The sequence below is a fragment of the Takifugu flavidus genome, chromosome 10 (genome assembly GCF_003711565.1).
Source record: "Takifugu flavidus isolate HTHZ2018 chromosome 10, ASM371156v2, whole genome shotgun sequence".
Lineage (NCBI taxonomy): Eukaryota > Metazoa > Chordata > Actinopteri > Tetraodontiformes > Tetraodontidae > Takifugu > Takifugu flavidus.
The window spans coordinates 2,927,339-2,947,226 of record NC_079529.1 but is presented as its reverse complement, the minus strand read 5'-3'; the positions used below and the strand labels follow the sequence as shown (position 1 = coordinate 2,947,226).

The 19,888-nt window shown below is 44.3% G+C and overlaps 1 protein-coding gene across 2 annotated transcripts; it reads left to right on the top strand.

The window, feature by feature from the left end:
• The first annotated feature begins 215 nt into the window (after positions 1 to 215).
• si:dkey-12j5.1 (uncharacterized) lies at positions 216 to 19,346 on the top strand. Of its 2 annotated transcripts, none has more exons than XM_057046500.1 (11): positions 216 to 422; positions 564 to 673; positions 783 to 929; positions 1,051 to 1,197; positions 2,487 to 2,596; positions 2,703 to 2,826; positions 4,181 to 4,270; positions 4,799 to 4,867; positions 8,593 to 8,646; positions 12,495 to 12,647; positions 17,892 to 19,346. In XM_057046500.1, exons 1-11 carry the CDS (start codon positions 356 to 358, stop codon positions 18,063 to 18,065), a joined length of 1,245 nt encoding a protein of 414 aa, XP_056902480.1. In that variant the 5' UTR covers positions 216 to 355; the 3' UTR covers positions 18,066 to 19,346. The 2 variants fall into 2 exon arrangements, with proteins under 2 accessions (XP_056902480.1, XP_056902481.1); XM_057046501.1 differs by having other exon boundaries at positions 245 to 422; positions 570 to 673.
• The last annotated feature ends 542 nt before the right edge of the window (positions 19,347 to 19,888 follow it).

Sequence of the window (19,888 nt, the reverse complement as noted above, 5' to 3'; positions counted from 1 at the left end):
ACGCGTCATTTCACTGGTCCTTGAATGCATCAATCTACCTAGCACCCGCCTGTAAGCATCATTTAAAGGATGGATTAGGTAAATAATTTATTTTGCCTCTGACAAAACTAAATACGACTGTTTATTTTTAGAGCAACAAGTAGAATAATACCAAGAGTTGATTTAAAAAAAAGAATGTGATATTAAACCAGAGATCTTTTGTCCGTTATCGCTCTCCGTAGAATACGTCTGTCACGGCACCGAGCATGCGCATTGGCGTTCGTCATTATTGCTTTCCACGCGTTAGTTCGATTTTGACTACTGGAAAGTCTGTTAAAGGAGAAGAATCTCACGTTTAAGATTATATTTTAGCGGAATGGGAGGACAAGCAAAAGGAAAAAAGAAAAATAAACCGAAAAGAAAAGACAACCGCCCAAACCGGGGTAATTCAGGGGTTCATTTTTAAATTTACTCTCAGGATGTAACGTCAACCTCTAAATCAGGAGTTAACACAATGTTGCTTGAGTAGAACATATGGCTTCTATTCATTTTCTGTACAAATATTAACTTGTTTTTCTTTTAAGATGCAGGGATTGTTGGGTTGACACCACAGGAAAGAATGAAAGTAAGAATGCATGAAAAGGCTAAAAAGAAGACGTCTGAGAAGTACTCAGTTCAACAACTACTAGAAAAGGTGACAGTGATTAGAGAGCCACAGCAACAAAATTAGCTGTAATTGTAGAGTATTTGTGATGAATTGCCTTGTTTCTAATGAGCTGCATGGATTGATCCTCCCTGTGCAGACAGAGGAATGCATAGATACCTTTGATTTTGAGATGGCCAGTCTCTTCTGCCAACGAGCCCTGGATATAGAGTCCAACAACCTTCAAGCTCTCGACATGCTGGGACACATATACTCAGAACTTGGAAACACGCATAAAGCCAAAGAAATATCCTTTGCTTTTGGTTGCAACTTATTTGTCTAAATTATTCAAAGACATTCATTTTTTTCTTTTGGCTATGCTATTTGGATGCATTTATGGATTTATCCTCCTTGACATTGCAGTTTACGTTTTTCTGCATGCTGTGGCGTTGAGTCCAGATGTTGGTCACAGCAAATACATGTACCTTGGACAGATTCACACAGGCCAGGAGGCTGTGGACTTCTACACCAGAGGGATAGAGGTCCTGCTCTCAGCTTTGAATCAACAGATGACAGTGAGTGTAACCGGTGCTCACTCCATCGGCGTTGTGTTGTGAAGGATGGAGACCGGAAACTTATATCTTAATACCAGAAATAAGCGACATACAGTGCTGCTTCAAAGTTTGTGAACCCTCCAGACATGGTCACTGTCTTTGGGGAAAAAAAACACATTAAAATACTCTTATTACACTTATATCCAAATCCCACTTGGAAAACACACCTTCCAAAAAGAGAGTTTCATCATTTATTTCAGCAAAGGTGGTTGATTTTTTTTTTTTGGGCTACTTAAACAACTCCTACTAAACAAATAGATGCAATTGATAAACGTGCATCTGCCAAAGGTGTTCATATACTCTCAAGCAGCGCTGTATTTTATTTTTTCCTTCAGCTAAGCTAAGCTAAGTTTCCCCCTTATGATGTTAAGAAAACCTTTGTGGCATTTGAGATATTTGATTTGATTAATTAAGTTAATCTGTCTTATCTGTGTTAAGATACATATTCTCTAGGGCTAAACAGAGATATACAGTGTCTAAGAAAGATTTCTGTATGTCTGTCCGTCCGTCCGTCTGTGAAATTAAATGATAACAATACTATGATTTCAGTACGCTGGTTCTGAAATACAACCAATACAACCACCACAAAATAAGTACACACATTTATTTTTTATAGGCTAGAACCATTGAATATTAACATTCACTTAAATATTTATATTTATAACAATCTAGATGACTTGATAATCTTTTTATTGTATTAAAAGTATTTGTCTGTTCTTCCACTTATTTAAACTTTTATAACAAAGACAAAACAGAAAACCAAATAGATTTGAAATCTCATCAACTAAAATGCTCTTTTATTAATATATAAATATATGCTATATAAACAACATCTTAATATACTATTGTTTTAAAAGCCTATAATCCAAGATATGGTACTACAATTATGATTATATTTGCAGCTTTTAGCTGTGTTTAAAGGAATCGGTGACTGAAGTTTGGCAGATGACTTTCTTACCACATTCTGTGCTGACCTAAAACAGAAACATCGAGTAGATGTTTCAGTTACCAGAATCTTCATTTAAAATACACCTTACAAATAAAAGCCATGTCATGCTCATCGTGCATAAATGTGTTGGGCTCCTGCAGACATCTGGACTGTGCATTGCTGTTGACTCTATTGTGTTTTAAGTGTGTGTGCGTGTTAGGGTTAGGGTTAGGGTTAGCGACAATCTAACCCTAACCCTAACCCTAACCCTAACCCTAACCCTAACCCTAACCCTAACAGCCGGCCTGTTGTTTTTACCCAGACTCAGGCCGGAGCTGCTGCAGCACCACAGGACGACCCTGAGCTCCCCACAGTGAAGGACGTTTGTGTTGCCTACTGTTCACTTGCTGAGATTTACTTGTCTGACCTTTGGTACGGCAGCATGGATGCTCAACGCAATTGGATTTTTATTTTTATTTTTGCACTGTGTTGAAACTTGTATGTGTTTTGCTTTGGTTTTGTATTGGTTTTCCTCTAGCATGGAGGAGGGAGCAGCAGACAAGTGCAGAGAGTTCATTGAGAGAGCGTTACAGCATCAGAGCGACAATCCCGAGGCACTTCAGCTCATGGCCAGTTACCTGTTCAGCACAGAGAGAAATCAGGTCAGCGCGTGCGTGCTCACACACACACACACACACACACACACACACACACACACACACACACACACACACACACAGAGTAAAAATGAATTATCCCATATTAAAAAAGAAATATGCTGAGCTACTTTATCCTGAGAAAATTGAATCGGACGTCGTTAATCACGGCATTGACATATATTATGCATTTATGCTGACAGGTCAGGAGAGAAATGTTAATTACTTGCCTGATCATTGAGGTCATATAGTACACATGCACTTCAATACTGCTTTTATCAGCATTCTTCTTAAGGGAACTATGGGTGAACAAAAAAATCAGAGTTATTTGATGTGGATTGTTGCCTGCTGACTTTCGCCCTTGTGTGCTGCTATAGCAGGCGACCTTCTGCAGCAATTCACAGAGTGGAAGATGTAGAAACAGAAGAGTGATGCTTACAAAAGATGTCAACAAAATCTTTTTCAACTGTGCATGAAGGGATCTGAGAGATTTTTGTGCAAAACACTGAGATCACGTGCTTCTTCACAAAGTGTGCAGCCCTCTCAACATTGAGTCTGTGAAGCTGTGACAGCTGGGGGTCTCACATCTCATCATTCAGAAGTCCAAATGCTGTCTTTTAGCAACAAATAATGGACTGTTATCACGGAGAGCAAACTGGGTAATGGACTCTGTTATGTTCAACTCTGAACATTTTTCTTGCTACTCCAGCAAAGTTCAGTCCAGATGCGTTATCAATTTACTCGTGTCAAAAGAAATCGTTTTCACCCTTCCTTCCTGATAAGTTGGGTGAGCACACGTTTTAGGTGGCTTTTGGCCTTCATTTATCACCACACATCTTTGCACAGCTGACAGGACTCCTTCACTTGCTTACCTCTGTGCTGAGTTACTGCTGTTGTAAAGGTGGCGGTGTTGCACCGGAATGATTTTATGATCACAAGGGAGAGTACACATGCAGTATTAATTGGATAACTGATGCTGGTAACAGTGTTGGTGTAGCCTTAATGTCGAGATCCTTTCATTGCTACTTTTGTTAGCTGGAAGATGTGGGGAAAAACAGACACTTCAAAAAACACTTTCAGTTTATATTTGAAATAAAATGGACCCATTTATCAAGTGTATGTGTGCACAGGGATCATGCACCAATACCAATGTGCAGGAAATTATTCTTGACAGGCGTAACTATCTTTAAGGTGTAATACCAGCTGTGTGCTGTAGGGGTCAGGCTAGCTTCAATCATAGTGGCTAGTATCCAGCAAATTTATTGTGGAGTCCTTTGATTTAATAGACACCCCAACTTAAAATGAAAGCCACATGCACATCTGCAGCAGATAAATCACACTTGAATCTTGGTGTTTTTAGGAGGGCAAAGAGTACCTGTTGAAGAGTGTGGAACTGTGGCTTCCTGTCCAGAAGCAGGATGCAGCCTCCAGCACAGACGAGGACACGCAGGTGAGTTAGAGCAGTGCTGTGGCAAACTGGGCTTCCTGAGATCCACTTCTTAGGAGGAGTTCTCAGCTCTTTCCCCTGATGGGATTGTTACAGTGTTCTTTGCAGCAAGCGCAAACATAAGCTCACCAGAAGAGATAAAAGAAAAGAGCTAATAAAAGGAGGTACTAAAAAAAAACCAAAAGGCAAAAGCAAACGGCAAAGATGTAAACCGTGTTTGTATTCTGTGAAGAAAGTGAAAAACAGACAAAACTAAATGTTTTTGAAAGTAGTTGGGTCATTACCTCAGGGAATTTGAAAAAGCTGCATTGTGAACAACAACTAGCAGTATATGTTTTCATTCAGATGCAAATATGAGATGGCCTGGGGTGATGATTTGACTTTTCTCCTCAGTAGCAGGCAGATCTGAACACAGCCTGTCAAACCTGAGCTGCGATTAACAGCCGCACAGATTCCGAATGTTAACATCTGACAATTTTAGAACTATATTCTCACACACAACATAGCTTCTTCCTTTCCTTTCTTCCCCAGAGCAACATCCCTCCATACGAATCCCGCATCACGACCGCCAAGCTCCTCATTGAGGCCGCGGAATACCAGGTAACGTTTGGGTGCGTCTGGGTGAATTTTTCTTTCTAGTGAATAACAATTGTGGTTGGCGGGCCGGGGTCGCTGTTTATTCCCGGAGTTTAGCGTCAATAATTAAAGAGTGGTATTTACTGAGAAGGACAGGGGTACCGGGTGCAAAGGCGAGGGGAGGAGGGATGTGAAGGAGGGGAAAAAAAGCTTAATTCTGATGGATGCCTGTATCGGGTGTGATAAAATTTCTCCTATTTACCATTCGAATGTCCCTGATTTTACTGTTTTCATCAGTTCATCACTGAGCTGTGTAGTATGCTTTTTATGATTGCTGCCACCGTTTTTTGACACGATGACAGAATCTGTAGTAATTTTGGCTGGTTTTTGGCTGGCAGCTATTACCAGCAGGAAAACAAAAGTAGAGTCCCCCCTACCACACACACATCCCGTTTCTAACGCAGCCCTCTGCGGCTATGTGCCGCTGCGCCCGTGCGATGGCCTGTCTGGTGCATCAGTGAAATGACAAAGTTTTGCTCTACGGTTTCTGACACGTCATTTGTCTTCATCCTCGTCTCGCTGCCGTCAGTTCCAAAACACACACTGCGCACTTTTAAGTGTTTTTTTTTTCCCCCTCTCAAAAATCATGAATATTTTGCTATAGTGTTTGGTCGACACGAGCTGGGTCGTAGCTGCGTCCCGTCACCAGCTGTACTGTATGAACCGAATGTGAAAGAGGAGCTGAAGAACCTGTTTTGTGCACCCCGGTCTCTCTAGCAAGAACGAAAGGAACTCTATCCCATCCCTACACCTCTTAAACACACACTCCAGAAATATATTTGCTGTAGGAAAGAAAGTGCGCCAAGCTTTCCACCTTCAATTTGTACACTCGTGTTTTTGAAGGTTGCCGCTGCAGAGACGGTCTATATTCTTGCCATTCAGTGTTCTGTTCGGCTCAAACAGATCCAGATCTTAGCCGTAAAGGTGAAGGATTCAGAAGCAGTGTTTCTAGCGCCCGAGGTGTGATTTATCCCTGTTGTTGGCAGCATATTAACAGTAGCAGAAAGATTGAAAAGTTCGTTCACAAAGAGGCACTCAGACTCCCCGCATGAATCCATGACATTAATTATGCCGCATGTGAGCTTTTACAGCTAAAACGTGTGGCGACAGTGGCACGTGATGTTGCTGCATTGTGCCTTTTTTGTGAATAAATGAGCACTAAAACCAGTGGCAACTAATTTATTCTTGAAAACATAATTTTTGTGACAGATGCTTTCCCCCATTTGTCCTCCGCCTCAGAAACACACAGATCTGTGACACTTAATTTGGAAGGAAATGAAAGTCAATTTTCAATTAAAGGCCCGTTTGATTGTTTTGGAAGAGAAACACGTTAATGTGTGCCAAATGAGTTTGCCATTTCCGTAACTGTAATGCAAATTGAGTGGAATGGCGGGGGTACTTGAAAGCAGCGTAACAGAGATAATGGGGAAAGTATTCTTGTCCTTTAGGAGTTGCTGTTTTTGAGCGGTTTCATTAAGGTTGAATCAATTCATTAATGTTTTCATTTGATTACTTCTGGCTGTGTGAAAATACTCTAAAATGAAAAGGTGTGCTGCTTTTCTTTGAATTGTCAATACAATTTGGAATATGTGTTACCCTCTGTCAGTGGTTATTTCTCTCATATTCCATCACACACAGTTAGTCAAGTGCTGACAGTCATCAACCAGTTATTACAGAAACATTCAGAATATATGGAGGTATATAGGAGGGTAATTACTGACAGTATCTGATAATAAAATGGAATTTTACTGTTGCCGTGACATCATCAGCAATCCCCCCGTCGTCAATAATTCACTGACAACACAGCAGACAGACTGACGGATAGACAGATGCCTCCTCTGGCAGCCATTAAGGTGTCTGAGCAACACGGCTGTCATGGCAGCCGGTGATTGCTTATTTGCTGCTGTCACATTTTGTCTGCTGTCAAGTTGTCCGCCAAAGATTTCCTTCATTCAGAGGAAATCGCAAAGAAGCGCTCCTTCTTCTCTGCAACGTTGCGGTTTATCGCTAACATCCTTGGGATTTGCTTGTGTGTGTGAACGTGTGTGTGTGTTTTTGAACGGCTGTCTGTGTGGTGATACGCCAGTGCCCTCACTTGTAAGTGATTTGTCTTTCTCCTGTCTCTGCTGTGCACTCTGGTAAAATGATTCTGTTAAATAAAATTGCCTGGAAATCTCTCTCTCCCTCTCTCTGCCCCCCCCTCCAACACACTCTCTCTGGCCATTATAAACGAGTTCCTCCCCTGAGTGCTGCATCCCCCCCTCATACAGGTCTTGAAATAAAGAGGGCAGCATGTACAAACTGTGCGTCCCTTTTGTGCACTGTTGTTTAGTTACTTTCCTTCCAACATCCCGTCCAATTTTCCTCATTTTTCTCCTCTATATTGCCCCCTATCTTCCCCTTATCTCCTCAGGAATATTAATCTTGTTGTTGTTTAGAGCGTGAAGCAGCTTTAGACTCTCTGAATCTTTAATCACTCGCCCCGGGGTTGACCAGTGTAGTTAGGAAGAAGTATGGTTGGAGATGATCTAATGGTTTGTTGCACACTTATCCCGACTCCTGGATATCTCCGATTCTATTTTGGTCTCACCAAAACGGCCGACGCTCTCACTTGTTTTAATAAGCAGGCGGACCTTTACTCTTATCTCTCCCGCCTCCAACTGCTGTGTCTGCTTGTTTCACATTGGTGTGATTAAGTGAAAGTCAAGTGGATCATTTTTACGCTGGGCATGACTCCTTTCCACATCACCTGGGATTAGCGCCTTTTTCCAATTGTGTATTTTTAATTAGCCATTCATTAAATAAGGACACTCGGTTCTTGGTTAATAATTGATTCAGCAATCAATCAGCTTCATCCTTGGAATGTCTAAGTTGCCCACTCTTAACCAGGTGGACCAGAATCCTGGTACCTCAATCTGCACGACTCTATATAGCTGTTAGTCTGGGTCGAATATGAGCAGGACCAGGAATATTTTATAAAACTCTACAGCTCTAATAAGACTGCTCACTGTGTGTGTATGTGTGTGTGTGTGTGTGTGTTCATTCACACACACATACCAGGACACGTACGTCTTTTATTTTTGCCCTTCACCATGGGTGAATGGCTAACAGTTGCCTCCAACCTGAAGTTGAAAAAAAATCAATATATCATCTAGAGGCACAAGCGCGCACACACCCACACACACACAAACACACCAAAACCACAAGGAGAAAAGCACGATAAACATACAGGCTCACCTTGTGTGCCGCCTGTAATAGAAACGTCCCACAAAAACTGACCCAGACGGTGACACGTTATGAAAAAGGTCACTGAGAATGAGGCAGAAACTGTTTTTGTCACATCAGCCCTGGTCACAGAGTGTGTGCGTGTCTGTGGGGACCTGTGGGGGCCTGCGGGGGCCTGCGGAGCAACGGTGACAGTGAATACAGCACATAGTTAATTCTAGTAAATGGATTAAAGGGCCTATCGAACCAGCGAGCGTGTGATTAGCACTGGAGAGCGAGTCTATCGATGGCTGCATCTGTTGCCTTGTTGCTATCGACTCCGCTGTGCATGTGATTCTGACCTTATAGACACTTATCTGACCGTCTAATCACTCTGATTGATCCAACAGCTCTGATGTCAGTTTGATTTTATAAATCCTTGTCTCTCTGCCACCTCCCGTATCCCTCTCCTCCCTCCCTATTAGATGGCCGTGGACGTGTTGGAGGGCCTTCTAGAAGAGGATGATGAGGTCGTTCAGGTAAGCAGAGATTTTCTTTTATGCCAGTTTCTTTGTAACTGTCAGGAGCAGAAAACCTCACATCATCACTGCCTATAACAAGGCCACCTAGACAGAGCAACAGTACAGTCGAAATGTTTTCAGACTGATTTTTATCATTTGTGGATTTTCATTGTATTGGAACGCAGATCTGAGGAAGGCTTTAAACACATCCTGCTGCGCTGAAGGTTTGTGGCCTTCGTTGCTCTGAATTAGATGCTCTCAGAGTTGGCACCGCGGCCAGTCTGAGCAATCTGGGGAAAAGGGATTTGGTGGGAGATGGGACCGAGAACCATTGGCTCCAGAGACCCTGCGTGCAGATGGAGAACATTTACACTGTAAAACAGTGCAGCATTGTACCGAGACAGAGCAACCTTTCTGTTCCAAATCATGATCTCAGTGTGCAGCGTGCAGCTGTTACAAGCTATGGTTACAGCTGAGAAGGTTTTTAGTGTTGTAGAAAGATTCTGTCCTTAACTTCCTGATGGTGTCTCGACTCGGGACTGGTACTGTTGTTGTTGCATCGACAGCGGTTGCCTTGACAATATTAAAGAAAAGAAGAAGGCAAAGGACGAGAGTTCATCTGCAAAATGTGCGGCAAAGGCCACGTATAAGGGAATTCTGGGAGAGGATTTTGAGCGTGGGCCAGCTCATCTGTTGATTCAACATGCCAGACTTCACCCTACAACATTTCATGATCTATGAGATGCTTTTTTGCCTCCTGTTGCACCAGACTTGTCCTGCCCTCAGGAGCTGGTGCCTAAACAGAAGCCATATGCCATAAATGAACGAAAGGATTAATGCGTTTCCCAGATGTGCCAGAGGCCTTTGAAATTGCTGAATGTATTTTTTTAAAGCACCATTTTCTGTCCATTTATACAGCATTGCCATTTCTCTTAGATAATTGCTCATGTGACTGCGTCAGGTAAATGCCAAAAAAAGGTGGTTCCAACGCGCTTTTGCAATATATTTCTAAATCGATATGTCTGAAATTCCTCCTCATGAAAGTGTGGCAACCTTTTAGGGATATTTGAGAGGTTTTTTGAAATTCAGGTGTTTCCATTACCAGTTATTTTTTGCACTATTTAGGTTTTCTGCATTTCAAAATGCAATGGAAACCCAGCAAGTGAACACACACACTAGCCATCGTTATTCCATTTGTACCAATCAGTTTTTTTCCCCACTCCATAAAGGACTTCTACGCTCTCTGCTGTTCCATTACCTCTCTCCACGCCTCGCTCGCTCTCATCACTCGCTTATTAGCAAACGGCAGTATTTTCTGTGCTTTGGCACAAACCCCTGAGCTGTCACTGCGTCCACATCTCCTCCGTTAGCGGCGGAGGAACAGAAGGTGCGCCACTGAGAGTCACAGCGGCATCTCTCTGTCTTACACCCTGCGCCCCCACGGGCTCAGCCCGCCCCTCCGCCCCCTCCCCACAGTGCCCGAGCTGACAGATTGAGAGCAGTCATCAGGGGGGTGAACATTTAAACTTTGCTGGAGAGATGCACAGCTGTGACACTCCATTCTGAATGGGCCCGCAGCCAGTTCTGCATCGATGCAGCCACCAGTCCCGATGGCCAGAGAGGGTTTTGTCGGCTCACATCACACACATTGCTGGAGTCACACAAGTGTGTCGGAGCCATCACACTCTTTCCCCTTTGTCCCGCTCGCTTAGTTATTTCCTCCTGTTAGAGGGAAGTTGTGAGCACTCGCCTCCGCCTCCATTACTCTTGTCTCTCTTAAAGTTGGAACCTTATAAAACGTTAAGCCTGCGCAAACAACTGCGGCGGCTCCTTGCAATTCTCGGTTCAAAGGTATTCTGTTCACTCTTGATGCTTTTGTTCTTCCTTCAGCAGCACCGTATGGGAAGGGAGATGTGTCTTCCCTTTTAAATAACAATAGCGCCGGTGATTTGATTGACAGACGCAGCCTTTATTTGATTGTGTGTGGGAAAGGAGCGATTTCTTTTTCCCTTTTCTGAAGTTCTTAATGAGCTAAAAGTTGACCATCTGTAACAAAGTCTCCTGCTCTGCTCGCGCGGGCTTTTCTTCTCCTTTGTGGAGACGTTGAAGTTTATAAAAAAAGTAGCCTAATATCCACACAAACACGTCCCTAACTTTGCATTCACTGACTGTATTTTGGTGAAGAACCTGTCATGCTGTCGGTTCTGCAACGTTACTGCATTTATCTGGCGCTGCTGTGCCTCTGATAAGTATGTCTGCAGGGTGTAGCCTCCCACTCAGCATGCGGGGCGGCAGTTCTGATTCCAGCGTGGCATGCATTGATGTGTTTGTTAGCTAAATGGTTGATTTGGCAGAGGTGCGGGTCCCCGCTGCCTCTGCCCTCGATGAATAATGAATAAAGCTAATATTTGTGTCTTGGTGCTTGTAGAATAGTGGGTGGGTGATCTTTGGCCTCAGATGAGAGGAACACACAAACACACACGCACACCTCAGAGTTCACAAAGTAGAGCTTGATTGTGTTTATGGGTGGGAAAGCAAGCGTAGCACCATGTATTTGATTATGTAGGCGAGAAATGCATGATTACAAGGAGGGAAAACCAAGTGTGTGTCTTTGAAGGTGCTTATTTATCAGTAAATATGCAACAATCGCTATTTGAGCTCCAGGAAAAATGATTGTTTTCAAATGAGATGGCAAACAAAGGTTGCGTTTTAGAAATTCTGAAAATCTGATTACTGTACTAGGGGGATTCGTACTCGACGTGCGTCCGTCTGCCTCTGAAGAATGTGACAACGTTCACTCACACGGCAGCAAAACCTGAGCTTAAGTGCAACAGTAGTTCAGTTATTTATTCTCAGTTAGCTTCCCAGAAGGTCTTTGTATCAGTGGCGACACATATTGGCCAGTATGTACATACGCGACAGCATTTTAGGTTTCAGGGATGGGGAATACGTGTTTAAATCTTTTTTTCAAGTGATTCAGAGAGCAGCATTGCCCATCATCACTGCTTCCTCCCACTTGTGGAAGCCATATTTATCCGGATCCTCTGATTCGCCCACAGGTGTGAATGTGAGTCTATATGGTTGTCGGTCCCTACAGTTTATTAATGGCGTTTCGGTTGACAGAAATAGCAGGTTCCACTCTGACGTACACATGTTAACACAAGCCAAGAGCTGCTAAAGTCACCTGATTGCAGGAAGGAGCCGCACACAGGCAGGAAGTGAAGGTGGCTGCCGTGCAGATGGCTGATAAGCAGATGGCGTTGACTGATGTACACAGACTCCAGAGTTAAGCGGTCATCTGAAGCTGTTTTCCCTATCCTTGTCGTAATCACCACACTATGTGGGACAAATCCCTTTGAGCCCCCCGAGACTTTTGCGAATGATGAATGTCTGCACTTCAGTCACATCTTGTTTTGAAATCTTCTGCGCTGTTGCTTATAGAACCATGACAACAAGGGCCGTTGCTTTGTCAGGATGATTGTGTTGTATATGTCATCGCCATGACGACCTGGCTGCTCAACCAGGGGAGCAGATAATGATGTTCAAATAGTTCTTGTTTAGTAACTATGTCGGAAGCTTAGAGACATAGTTTAATTTTTTTTAGCGATACAACAATATCCATCTCATTAAAAACAGCTATATATTCACTTATATGCATGTATTCTGAAAGAGAGAGAGAGAGAGAGAGAGAGAGAGCGTTTATGTGTGAGAACAATAATGTCAAATGGAAATGTAGGATTTCATGCAAAGACACTCCAGCAGAGTAACAGATATGTTTCCCTTCTCACGGCTCAGTAACTTACATCCTGTCTGTCTGGATCCCCCCCCCCCCATCACCAATCACTCTCCTGTCTTGTCACTCTCAGGTGTGGTATCTCTCCGGCTGGGTTTGCTACCTTCAGCTGGAAAAACTACCAGAGCAGCAAGGAGGACAGGAAAGACCCAGGAGCGAGGAGGAAGAGGAAGAGCGGCGGGCGCTGAAGGAGGCTGCCAGGTCGTACCTGACCAACGCTAAGAAGGTATTTCACAGAAAATTAGACTTGGGGGGGGGATATAGACTTTTAAACCAGCTGCTGCTTCCTGCAAAGTGATATAATTGTGTCCATTTTCGAAGTCATTTCCTCCAATCCTCACCACGCTTTGTTTTTGTTGAAAACATCTTTATGTCAGAGTTCTGCACATAACCTCCTCTCTCCTGCATTTGCACAAACATACAGACACACACACCCTCCCACATGCAGAGCGATATTTCTCTTCATTCACTCATTCTGTCTAACAGCAGCTCTTCTATAGAGCTTTGAATCATGTGAGACTAAAATCCAATATGCTTGTAAATCAGACGGCAGCGACTGATAGATGACACACACACACACACACACCCCTCCTCTCCTATGTGTTTTTCCCCCTTCTATGTCACTTCTTACTGTCCCCTACACCCGAGATAGGCTTTGAGCTAGCAAAACAATGCATTTTAAGGCGATTTAAAGATAAGAATAGTGCTTGATCCACTTATAAAAGAAGCAGGTGCATCAGAAAAGAAGAATTCAAAAATTGTTCATTTGTTGATGGGAATATGTTAAAAAGGCGAATGGCTGGTTACAGGGGTGGGGCAAGTGAATCAGTTGGTGCAGAACAATGAAAAACCTGAAAAGGTGAGTCTGAACAGAGAGGAAACAGCTTGCTGGCACTTCATTACTACATGAGAATGCACACCAAAGATGTTTAAACCATTAAAAGGTAAATCTTCTCCACAAATGGGAACGTGTCCTAGATGAGATTCAGGATAGCATCCAAAGACTATTAACAACAACAGGGTCTTCCTTCTATAAATAACAAACCGGTTTCAAATCTTGATAAGTTTCAAGATTTTCCATCTTGTACCTAATTTAAAGAGAGATTTCCCTTAAAGTGGAAACCACAGGGTGAGCGATGGCCATCGACCTTTGCCGTGTAAAACTCGGACTGTCATGAAACGTCCCCCATCCATATCAAAGCTTCTGCATCTGAGCATCCCAGTTAATTATTAATGATGAGTCAGTCTGCTAGATAAAATAGGCTCCAACATGGAAATGAGACCTCAAAACCCACCGGCTTGTTTTGGCACCAGCACATTCTCTGCATACGTTATGAATTGTGTGTTTTCCTGAGAGTGCACCACAGCACGCAGCTGCGCCTTATGTTCAAGCGTGCATGTGAAGTGGGTCCGTATGCCAACTTCCCCATCCAGCAGTTATTCGGTAATAAATGTTTCTATTATCCCTCTCATCTGTGAGCGATAGTCTCGCTTCTGCTGTCTTTGTTTCTCTGGCTCGGTCTCTCTCTCCTGCACAAACACACCCAAAGACAAACACACACACATTGCCTTCAACCGCAATGCTCTAAAAAGACAAGATAAACAATAATGGATGGGTTAAGGATGGGACAGAAGTGTGGAAGAGGAGCGTGAGTGAGCAAATGAAAGAGGAGGTGAGGAATGGAACAGATTGGATGTGGAGTGTGTGTCTGTTGTGCGTGTGGTTGTGTGGTGAAGGTGGGGGGGGGCAGGCGGAATAGGGCAGCCGGTGAATAGCGAGGGCAAAATCGATAGCAAACCGGACGTGAAATGGAATTTGAGTCTCGGGCACATAAGGTGTGATTGAGGAAGGATGCGGCGTGTATGCACAGAGGAGAGCGTTCCGTGCGTGTGTGTGTGTGTGTGTGTGTGTGTGGGCCTCACGGTGCACAAAGACAGCGGTGGCAACCGGAGGTCAAAAGCTTTTCTTTCCTGATTGGTCTGAACGGATATCCCAGGAGTGCAGCCGGCATCTCGGGGTTGGACCGAGGTGCTTGTCATGTAATTTTAATGCCTTTTTCCTTCCAAGGATGTGACTGGGGGACTGCAGTGTTAAGTTGCATGCAGGTGTGTGTGTGTGTGTGTGTGTGTGTGTGTGTCTGGTCTGGCCTCTCAAGTCGTTCCCGTTCAAGACGCTGCCAGGTTTAACCTCCGCCAGGCAAGAAATACGAGTGTGTGACGGAGCGAGCTGGAGCTCCAGAAGCAGCTGCGTTGAAACAAATGGAATGAATTATTGCTTTCTGGCTAATGAAGAAATGTACAGTAGAGGCGCCACAGAGAGAAGCCCAGAGCAGGGCGAGATGCCAGACATTCATATGGATGCGAGCCTGAATATGAGATAAAGACGAATCCATCTGCCTGACTGGAAGGTCAAATGGATAAACTCTGCAGATGCATGAAAACGAGCGCTAAAGCAGGACAAGAAGGGGATTTCGAGAAGCACAGATGTGGAGGGGAAAGGGTGAACGGTGATTGAAATGATTATGCTCTCGCCACGTAATCAGCATGTCTTTATTCGGGCTGTAGAGGTGTTTTAAAAGCAAATTTCGACAACGAAATGCAGGAAAAGGCAGCTATTTTCTACAGGAATGGAGCATTAGTGTTTATGACCCTACTTATTACACTCAGCAACAGTATTCTTTACAAAATAAGTAAGTAGTAGTGAAATATTAAGTAAGTATGTGGTCACAGGTGGATTATTCCTTGTGTCGATGGAGCCTTGTTAACGGTGCCACGAGGGTGAAATATTTCGGCAGCTGGTGGTAATTTAGCCCCACCAGGTGCGTGTTTAAAGCCACACGCCGACTCACACTCGCGTGGATTCAGATCGTCTTGCGTTTGGGACCCCGCGATGGAGTAGGAGACCCCGAGAGCAAATCCCGTCAACGCACCTTCACCGCCCGTCTCCGCAGCCGTTGTGGAGCGTGGAGCTTTCAGCAGAGGCGCGGAGCTGGAAGGGAGAAAAGTTGTACGTGGCGTTCTCTCGCTCCCGCTCTCAGCAGGTCTCTGAGCCATGGAAGCGAGAAGAGAAAGCACAGACGGTTGCAAATAAGAGGAGCCTTTTCCTTTTTTTCCCCTGATTTTTTTAGGGTTTTTTTGCGCCCCGGCGCTGCTGATCTCAGCAGTGTTCGGTGAAGAATGTGTAAAGAATAGCTGCTGTTTGTTTTGCTACAATGATGCCGTCGCTCCGCGGTGAATGATCACGTCCTATTGTGCAGACACATCCTGTTATTGATTCATGACGGCTCTATGAAATCCCTTAGATGGCTGTTTTTAAGCTGTAAACACTTAACTTATCAGTGATTTTAATGGTTCTGGTTAATTACTGCTCTGTTTTTCATACATTAATGTGCTTGTTTTCTGAGTTCTCTGTGTTGGGGGTGGGGGGGCTGGAAGGACACTTGGAGCCAGGGAGGACTCTCGTGATCTTGTGTCTTCTGCTCAGGCGTTTACCCTTCCGTGTCCCTGAAGCTGCCCTCAAGTTCCCCTCCTTAGGGAAGAGCAGCTGACCGATCTGCATAAAAACCGCTGTGAGGATTCAAGTGAGCTAGATGCAGGCTGATGTGCTGCAGCACGCCATGAGAGTCAGGGAGGTGCCTCTGCCTTTTCTACCGCAGAGGCAAAGGTAAAGAGGCAGGTTTAGGCTTGTCATACAGCGAGGGTCATTTAATCCTTTTTTTATTCTTCAGTTTGCAGAAGCTCAATAGTAGCTGACCAGAGGAACCCCATTATGGACCATGGATACAGTCGGATCAATCAGTTGCTTAAGTTCTCACCTCAAAAAGAAGCAATAGGAAACATCCAGCTATGAGGATGTGTGATACTTAAAGCTTTAGTCATCAAACCCCACTCACGTACAGTATCTCCTCATTTGTCGCCATCTGAGGTTTGAACACTTTTTTGGGATTATCATCACTGACTTTAGCTTTAAAATAGCTATCAGCACTTCCATTGCTGTACTATAAAATCAGGGCTTCATAACGAAGTGCAGGATTATTCCTGACGAGAGTGCTTGATAATGCTTAAGGTTAACAGTTTGTTGTAGAATGAGGCCAAACACTGCATATCTTTACAGAGCAGGAGGTGTGGACGGGCTCCTATAGGCAGCTGTGAGGCTGCAGACATTAAAGTCATTTCTGATGTGCACATCATTAGCAGGCAGCTTTTCAGAGGTGCTCTTTTGAACTATTTATGAAAGGATTTTTCTTTTTTTTTTTAAGCTTCCATCACTGATTTGTCTATGCATGCCAATCACCATCACATTTACAGCAGCCCTCTGTAGGAAATCTCATGTGCATTTATTATCCGTCTGGGGCGAAGAGTCTCCCGAAACCAAACCCAACTTTCATTCACCGTTTGTGGCGGATAAACATCTGCAGGCGTTTCACCCTGACATTGGCGGAATGAAAATCAGTCTTTTTGTTTGTTTGTTTTTCCCCCACGAGTGCGTGACACTAGAAGGAGACTGAGAGAGACTGCTTCCCTCTCTCTTTTTCCATCACACGCACACACACAAACACACACACACACACACACACACACCCCCAAATGAGTTCTCCTGGGAGTGTTGGTGTCCTGAGCGGACGTGTTGTTGCGTGGGGACCAGTCCTGGGGCACAGCAGCCATACACACACTCCTCTGATGACACTTGACTGCGTGTGTGTGAGTGTGTGTTGATGGGAGCTCAATAATTAATTAAAAATAAAGATCATATAACTTTTTCCCACTTGCGCCTCCTTTCCTCTTGTATGCTTTCTTGAAAGAAAGGTGTGAATGTGAATTGCTTTATCATTGGCTGCTACTCCCATTGTCCTTACGGGAAGTGGGACTAGTTTTAGCGCCAGGTTCCACTATGAACTCAGTAATTTCACACAAGTGGAGTGTGTTACCAAGACAAATCTGTTCCTGCTTGTGGTGCATAAATGTACATGAATGCATTTATCTATCTTGCGCTGCCGTATGTTCTATTTCACAGACACGGTTTGTTTACCCACAAGGACGTGCGTCCCGCTCGCGCGTGTTTACACGCATGTTGGCAGAGCAGGAGATAAATGTTCCTTTTGTCCGCCGTGCTCCCGACCACGGTATCAAATGTGCTGATTTGCCAAATGAAAGATAAAAATTGTTTACCAGCGCTTTGCAAGCCGTGACCGCCATGCTGAGTGGATGCAGCAGCTGGCGGATATTTCAAACAGCCCCCAGCCCCCCCCAGCACTTAGTGACTAAAAACATCCAAGGTTGGGATGTTGCAGTTATCAGCCATCAAGTGACAAATTTTCTATCCAATAATTAACTACCTTCCTCCTCACCGTCTCTCTCTCTCTCTGTCTTTGTCTCTCTCTCTCTCTCTCTTTCTCTGCATCTTTCTTGTGCTCTCTCTCTCTCTCTCTCTCTCTCTCTCTCTCTCTCTCTCTCTCTCTCTCCCTCTTAGTTGTACAATAAGCTGCGTTGCGACGACCAGCCAATGATGGAGCACATGGAGCAGCTGCTTGGCGAGCTCGGAGGGGAACTGGAGGGCGAGGAAGGAGAAGCAGCGTTGGAGGAAGAGTTTGACCCTTCCAGCGACGAGGAAGAGGACGATGCCGACACAGCCATGGAGCACTGACCCAAAGCCTCCAACTCGTCCTCCTGTCTCAGCTGTCTCCATTATGGCTCTGATGAACTTAAATGCCCCGCTTCTTCAGAGACACTCTTCTACTCCCCATTTATCGAAAAAAGAGTGGCATTAAAAGCTGCAGTCAATCAGTCAGTTTCAGTGAGTTTAATGTTTTTCAAGAACTAAGTTCTTCCTTTAATGTCCTTGATGCTGATGAATGAAATACATTTTAGAGTTTTATTTCTTAGCAGCAAAAACAAACAGACCATTAAATGCCTTTATCATCTTGTGAACGCCCACATATTGATTCCTGCAGGCACTTCTACACACATCCAAACGACAATTTACAGATGGCACATCCCATAAATCACTTAAGCCACTTCGATTTGCGTGTAGAGTCTCTTCATCCAAAATGCAACCGTCTCCAGATAAGCAGCTAAAGCTCGGCGCTAACTTGGCATTTAATGGTTCTAATAACCCAAGTATGTGTGCCATTTAAATGTTGTTCTGTTTTGGCTCCTGTTTCGGAATTTCCACCACACATACACACTTTTTAACTCATTGTACTCCGAAAGACAAGACAAAAGAGGGACTTTGACATTCTCTTGCACCGCGCACTTCTCTCTTCCTCTGCCTGACTGTTCAAAGCATCTGGCTCCAAAGTCTTTCAGTGAGCAGAAACAAGCGGTTCTGACTTCTCCTTTCTGAGCCATTTTCTACATTGCAGCCTTTTCATACTCTCACAAAAGGTCATGAAGCACAATAATGGTGCTTAAAACCAGGTGAAAAGCCTTGATGGAAACGGGCACATTGTGATTATATTTGCTAAAGCTCCATCTGTTTTTTTTAAATCTCGTTTCATTCGATCGGCTGGATCTGTTCTGTTGGGTTATATTTCATTGCACAGACACTGTTGCATGTAACAGCGCCTTTCCAACGCCTGGTAAGCAAATTGGACCTCGGGCATCTGGAGCTGCACGGCTCCTTTTGAAGAATTTCATAACTGGTAAATGGGAACAAAATCTCCGATCCTGTATCCGATAGTCATGTGGCTGCTGGCTGAGGGGTCTGATTGGAAGGAGGGGTTTCCAGGGTGCCTAAAGGGAGTGTTTAAAAAAAAAAGCATCCATGTTTCCTGCTGTAGTTGATGTATTTGTGGGGACCGAACCCAGCTAACCCAGATGTGCTTGTCCTGTTTATATTTCAGCACCATAATGCACCAGGTGACTACCCGCAGGGATGCTGTCATCAAGCGTTCGGATCTCTAATTAAAATGGGCTGCGGTGTGCACCTCTGTGTCCGCGCATGTGTGTGTGTGTCGTGCTGCTCATCTGCAGTGTGTGATTAATGACTCCAGGGATGAGCGAACATCGAGGGTCAGCCCTTTCTGCTTATTCAGATCCGACCTACTATGAGTGGACGCGAACCCCCGGGCGAGCTTAAAAATCCTTGTCCGTTCTCTCCCCTGCACCGCGGCGTCACCGCTGCGGGAACATTTACGCCTGCTCGTAGCGAGCACTTTTTAAGACAAGGGCGCGTTCAGTCACCGAGAAAGGATGTTCTTGTGTCAGCCTCAACGCAGCGCTGAGAACAACTGAAAGGCCTCCCAAAAAAAGCACAAAAGCACTAAACCTTGGATGAAAATGGAACCGCAGCACAGATTTTCATCTTCTTTCACCTTCTCCCTGCTGCGATGGAGCCTTTGTGCCCTTCAGAACCGCCTCAATTCTTCAGAGCGCAGCTTCAGAAAGATGAAGGAAACATTCGGTTCATTTGTTCGGTTGGCATCGCTCAGATTTTTGGCCCGAACTAAAATTATTAGGATGCTACAA